General features: G+C 45.0%; 1 protein-coding gene across 6 annotated transcripts in view; it reads right to left on the reverse strand.

Annotated features, from left to right (window-relative positions):
• The window catches only part of pcdh7b (protocadherin 7b), a 163,489-nt gene extending 158,265 nt beyond the window's left edge, over positions 1 to 5,224 (reverse strand). For 2 of the 6 annotated variants that reach the window (XM_047385690.1, XM_047385689.1), the window contains exon 1: positions 1,275 to 5,220. In XM_047385690.1, coding sequence (XP_047241646.1) covers positions 1,275 to 4,352 — 3,078 coding nt within the window. In that variant the 5' untranslated portion in view covers positions 4,353 to 5,220. Of the gene's footprint in view, positions 1 to 756; positions 976 to 1,274 lie in introns of all 6 variants that reach the window. The other 4 variants (XR_007041373.1, XM_047385691.1, XM_047385693.1 and 1 more) reach the window with 4 other exon arrangements.
• Positions 5,225 to 6,692: the final 1,468 nt, after the last annotated feature.

Below are 6,692 nucleotides of genomic sequence, written 5' to 3' on the forward strand. Positions count from 1 at the left end.
TGTGATCCGGAGAAACAGCAAAAGAGTGGAAAAAATAGGCAGAGATGCTCTATGCACATCCAGATGAGAGTTTAAGGTGGAAAGTCTACAATACATAGAAAAAATTAAACATAACCGACAAACAGAAAGAGGAAAAGAGATAATGACAAGGGCAAGCAAGCAACACTCCTGAATTCTTAAAGACTAACGGTGAAACCAAGAAAAAGATCAATAATTCATTAGAGCGTAATGTACAAGGATATTGTTCTTTTTCCCAAGAAATGAAAATCAACTTGTTTCATCTGGTTTTAACTTTCTTTCTCTTTGTTTTTGTATCTGACAGCAAAAAAATTGCCTAAAGATTGAGAAAAGGCCGAGTCCACACTGGTTTACTTTTCCTGGTTTTTAAATACCAAACCAAATGCCCTGCAAACATAAATTTTAAAAGTCGTGAGTGGGAAAAAAGGGAGAAACATAATACACTGAATAAAGGAGGTAAAATAAACCTAAGGCAGGAAAAGAAACAGGAGGTATACAGGCAAAAAGAAGATAAAAGACTGCAAGACACTGAGGTGTACAATACTGATATAAAATCTGTTTCCACTGCTGGGTTAGTGAATTGATGCAGACCTCACAGCAAATAATTTTAATGTGACCTCCTGGCTAGTTGTTCCTATACAGAGCAAACCTAACTCAAACCAATGCAAAAAAAAAAACGATGCTTCGACAATGCATACAGACTATATCTACCACCTTTATATTTTCTACAATACTCACAAGAAGTAAGAAGAAGCCCTGTCACACACACAGAGGGCAGGTCAGGGCTTGACACGGCTAAGGGAGGAAGGGGGTGTTGCTGCCCCCTGCCACACTCCTCTTTGGGATAGAATAACTGCAAACCAAGTCCTTATGTGAGCTGTCCACAACACCCAGACACATATTTCTCAAGGTTAGTGGTTGTGACGCCCCTGTCGGTAAAGGCGGCTTGGACACATGCTGTGATGAAAGCAAAAAAAGTCGGACATGTTTGGTCAAGACGTAACAGTATACCTAACGTGATCTTATCTAAATCTTCCTTAGATCTTCCTCCTTTCAAAATTACATGTGAATGGCACTCCAAACCAAAACAGATCAATACCACTAACTTGACACACATTAGCAGCATAAAGGCAACAAGACGACTGAGACTAGCACTGTCAGAAAGCATTATGGCAGAGAGAACACTAAGAGGAAGAAGCACAAGACATTTAGGAGTGGTGGAAGGAAACAAAGAACATTGAGATGTGTCTTCTTACCTGTTTGTTGTACTTGTTGATGGTTTGAGTGCTGTAGTCAGAGCAGTGGTCAGATCCAAGGGAAATGTTATCTCCAGTGCCAACAAAGGTGTTGGCAGGGGGCAGTTCCTGAACTGCCTGGTGCTTCTTTCCGGCTGTTGGTGACTGAGGGTGTAGCTGGACAGTTGGGAGCGGTGAACTGGACTTGTAGTGCCGAGCCAGATCTGGGCTCCCCGGTCCACCGTTGACCGAACGATAGCACCCCATGCCGGGGCTGTCCGAAAGCTTCTCATTGACGCCGTCGTAGCGTTGCCCGTTGGGTTTGGAGGCCTCTACAGTGACAATGCTACTGTACAGAGGCTGTTTGGACTTTTGTTTCTTCTTGTCTTTCTTGGGCTTCTTGGATTTGTCATGCTGCTGGGGTGTGAAAAAGTCCTCGTGATCCTTCTTGCCTGCCTCATAGCCATTCTTGTTCTTAGGGTGGCAATAACGGGCCATGACAACAACAAGAATGATGAGAATGACGGTCATGATGCCTGAAACTACTCCAATTACAATGCTTAAGCGCTGTTTGCTGAGATCATAGTTGGGATCACCTGCAATGTTGGTGTTCAGCGATGTACTCAGGCTCTTAGCGACCTGTGCCTCCACTACTGTGGAATTAGAAAGTGTCTCATTAACATACACATGAACTAGAGTGGTGGTGCTCTGTGAAGGCTGACCACTGTCATTCACCTGGACTACAAGTCTGTGAAGACCAAAGTGTTTCGGTTCCAACTTTGCCATCAGTGAGATGACCCCTGTGCCCCCATCAATCTCAAATAGCTTGAAGGGGTTGCCCCCAATGATGCTGTAGTTCAGGTCTGCATTGATGCCTGTGTCCGTATCAGTGGCTATGACAGTTCTGACAACTGTCCTGATGTTGCTGGAGGGAGGAAGAAGAGTGTAGGAGCTGTTTATAGGGAAGGTGACTGTCGGTGCGTTGTCATTTTCATCCATGACGAAGAGTGAGACAGTGGCTGTGGCTGATCTGGGTGGATCGCCACCATCCACAGCTTTGACACGGAATGTATATGTAGTTTTTTGCTCTCGGTCAAAGGAGAGCGTGGAAAAAATAGTCCCAGTTTCATTTTCAATTGAAAAGATTTCCTCCTCTTCCTCAATGAAAAGACCCATCTCTGCATTTTGACCTTTATCAGCATCAATTACTGTAACCATACCAACTGGGCTGTTTGGGTCGAGATTTTCTTTGACATAGAAGGTGAACACATCCTGCATAAACTTTGGATCATTGTCATTCTTATCCCCCACGAGCACAACCACAGTCGCAGAACCCTGAAGAGTGTATATGCCCTTATCTTTAGCTATCACTTTAAATTCATAGCGCTCTTTTTGCTCTCTATCCAATATGGTGTTTACTCGGATGTCTCCACTGTCTGCATCAATAGAGAAAATCCCATTTACAGATGAATCGAGGAAATATGCAATTTCAGCATTTTTCCCACTGTCAGCATCAACAGCTTTTACTGTTGTCACCCTCTCACCGGGAGCATTGCTTTCAGGGAAAGATACCTCAACTACATTCTGGCTGAAGATGGGAGGATTGTCATTAGTGTCGCCTACTTTGACGATAAGAGAGTTATTACTTGCCAGACTGGGGCTTCCAGAGTCCACAGCCACTATGACCACATTATATTCCTGTGTGGCCTCATAGTCCAGTGTTGCAGATGTGTGGAGGAAATACTTCTTTTTATTCTGCTCACCTTCCATCTCACTGGCTGGTTTGAGCTGAAAGGGTACATCCCCTACTACCGTGCAGGTTACAATGCCATTCTCTCCCTGGTCTCGGTCTGACACCTGAACTAAGGCAATGGGCGTGTCAACCACCACATCCTCAGCTACATTGGCCACACCGTCTTTTAGAAAAATGCGCCCAATTTTTCTGATTTCAATTGCTGGAACATTGTCATTCTCGTCCTTGATGTTCAGCACCACTGTGGCCTTATCCATTTTGGGTGGCTGGCCTCGGTCACGGGCCATTACCGTGAACCTCAGTTGGGTAACTTCTTCACGGTCAATGCGGTGCAACACACTTAGCCACCCAGTGCTCTCATCCAACCTAAGCAGCCTTCTCACGGACTCTGTGGCTGCCCCAAACACATATTCAATTTGACCGTTAACCCCTACATCTGCATCGACCGCTTTAAGCTGAAGTATGGGGGCGCCAGGGGAGCTGTTTTCTGGCAGATCAGCTTCATAAACATTCTTCTCAAACCGGGGGCTGTTGTCATTTACATCAGTGATCATCACTCTCAGAATGGCCTGAGATGAGCGAGGGGGATCTCCTCCATCCCTAACCCGCAAGGTGAGCTCATAAGAGTCTCTCTGTTCTCTGTCAAGGGCCCCTTTAATGATGAGTTGGGGCTGCTTCTCTCCATCGGTAGTGTCAGCAACTTGCAGTTCAAAAACACTGCTCCTGCTTGCACCCTCCTCAAATCTTCTTTTCCCAGAGTAAGCATCCCCTGAAGACCCCAATCGCCTTGAGTTTTCCCCATTGTCCTGAATGAGCTCATATCTCTCTATTCCATTCCTGCCAAAATCTCTGTCTGTGGCTGTGGGCAGCAGATAAAGAGTTCCAATGGGCCGGTTTTCCTCCACAGATAGTGTCAGGACAGGCGAAGGGAAAGACGGGGTGTTGTCATTTATGTCTAATATGATGACTTTCCCCTCAAATAGGTCGACCCAGCTCTGAGCCGGTCCGATCACTGACACCTCAAAATCTATAAAACACTCGTTCTCATCGAATATCATTTGGCACTGCTGTAATTTCTCACGGTCTATCCGCCTCTCATTGGTGGTGAGCTCACCTGTTATGTTGTCTATTTTGAAAAAATCCGAGCCAGACTCGAGGGTGAACGTCACCTCACCGGACCCGGCCACGATGCCCAGGTCGCCTGCTACGTTGCCAACTCTGACATCGGCGGGTCCCTCCTCAGCCAAGCGGTACCGGAGCACTTGCTTGCTCGCAGCAGGCTGATGCACAAGCTGCAATATGAGTATACAATAGTACAAACAGTCCGCTGCTGCAGTAGTTCCCATGGTTCAGTCTTGCAGAGATGTCCACACAAAAATTTTAAAAGTCCCAAAATATGTTAATTGGCAGTCTGCATATAAAAAAAGGCAATCTCGTTCTCATTAAAAGCGCAGTCTTTTTTCCTTAGGAGGAGTGAGACTTCATCCTCTCGTTTATGCTGCAGTGGAAAGCAGCAAGTGAAGGCAAGGAGTGAGGAGGTGGGGGTCGGGGGGCTCTTCTTCTACCTTAATTTATTTATTCAAAAAAACAAACAAAAAGCAAAACCAGACACACTGTCTTTGCAGGGAAGCCTCCGTGTGCTCCGGACTGAGTCGAAGTGCAATCGTCCCGAGCATCAGCAGAAAGTGAACGCAGTCCGTGTCGCTCACGCTTTTTTACTCACAGTTTGTAGAATCTCCTCTTCTCTTTTTAGTGACGAGGAGGGGGGCGAGCTTAACTCTTCCTCCGTGAGTCCTGATGTTTAGTCCAGATATATCAGAGACGAGTATAAATAAAATGTCCGCGCAGCTTCCAAACTCATCCCACTACAGGGTTGAGCGCGTATAGCTCATCACCCCCCCTTTATCTTAAAGGGTATGCAGCAGACTACCTGTCTGGCTTCTTTATTCTGCCTTCTTCCTCCCTCCAAGTCACTCGCGACAAGCAGAATACTACCCCTCTCTCACTCCTCCTCCTCGTCTTCTTTAACGAACCAACTCCAGCATATACCCCGAAAATAAATAAAAGACATATAAAAAAAAAAAATTAGGGCTGAGTTCAAAGGAAAAAACAACAACAGAGAAAGTGAAAAAAAAAGTGTATATCCGACGCAGCTTTTAGATTGAACTCCTCAGCGTGTTCAGCGTGGATTCTCACGGCCGCTCTCTCTCTCACCTGCAGACGCGCCGCATGTGTTGGCAGCCCCTATCTGCAGCACTGTGAGAGGGATTCACAAATGATATTGCAGTGTCTTTCTCTCCCCCCCCCCCCCCCTCTTCTGCTTCTTCCTTCTTTTCCTATCTCTCTCTTTGCTGGCAGCGCACGTAAACAGGGTCGAACTTGGTCTTAATCGTCGGGTCAGACTTTATTTGACAAAAAAATGTGTATAATAATCGGTTCTTTTTTTTTCCCACCTGTGTTTTCTGAAGATGCGTTTACTTCCTTTTCCAGTGAGCGATATGACGCAACATGACTTAAACACAAAAAATGATCATATTATGCATAGTGCACTTGTATATTATTGTTAATGTTCCATATTAATAGCAGTGCAAGGTTTAGGGATGACTTTTACCCACTCTGAGGACCTAAATTGTAGTTTTTTTGCAACAGAAAAGCCATCCGCAGCAATAGGACAGAGCGCTGCGGTGCGGTTTCCCCCGGTGGTTACTACTAATATAAGCCCAGAAATGCGTGTGGTCGCCAGCGGCTGCATGTGAGCTCTCCTCCCTGCATGCGCGCTGCCCAGTCCATTCAGCATCCAGGAATCTGACACCGTGGCAATATGAATTAATTTACATACAATATAAAATGACGTTCAAGACCGTCTCAGTGGCTGCAGCGCAAACCCACCTTCCCGTGGGAGATGAGTTATATGCGTGTCCTGCACAACTGCACATTCAGATTCCACAAATCACACAAATTTGCGCACTTTCATTTAATATGAAATCGTTCAGGTGGAGTCATTCCTGTTAACAGCAATCATGCGGGTTTTCCTTGCTGTTTTAAGTGAGCGATTGCTAAAAAAAATGCCAAATGGTTTTGAGTTTTACTGTGCGTGAGGATTTCCCCAACTTTTCATTTGGACAAAAAGAGGCTTTCCTTTCTTTTAACAGCTGTAGGGACGGTGCGTATTTGTGTGTGAAATTATACAGTGAGCGAGCGTAATGAGAGAGTGAATGAGGGATAGTAAGATAGGGAGAGAGAAAGGAGGGAGTACGTCTCTGCATCAACCTCAGCAGCTACACCTTTCAACTGACGGCTAAAAGCCTGAATTCCAGCAGTAGCTTTATCCTTGCTTACGGGCGCCCTCTATCGAAGAAATTGCATTCAAAAAAACTAAATTTTGTTTTGGGAGCACTGTGTGAACTCCATCTGCTTGCACTTGCACCTGTTCCTTCCTTCAAGATGAAGAAATTGTGTTTTGTGAAAGTAAAAACTGAAAGAACAAAAACAAAAAACACACAGAATCCTTTGCATTTTCTAATGTCAAAATTCCACACATATCCTGACACATCTTAATTATGGGGGGGCTTTGCACATTTGTAACGCATAAATTAAAAAGATTTTCACTTCCTGATATGTGCCAGACATTTCTACAGCTATCAGGTTTTATGTATGGAACCTGTAAAATGTGAGAATGGATGGAT

Source organism: Girardinichthys multiradiatus, chromosome 14, assembly GCF_021462225.1.
Source record: "Girardinichthys multiradiatus isolate DD_20200921_A chromosome 14, DD_fGirMul_XY1, whole genome shotgun sequence".
Classification (NCBI taxonomy): domain Eukaryota; kingdom Metazoa; phylum Chordata; class Actinopteri; order Cyprinodontiformes; family Goodeidae; genus Girardinichthys; species Girardinichthys multiradiatus.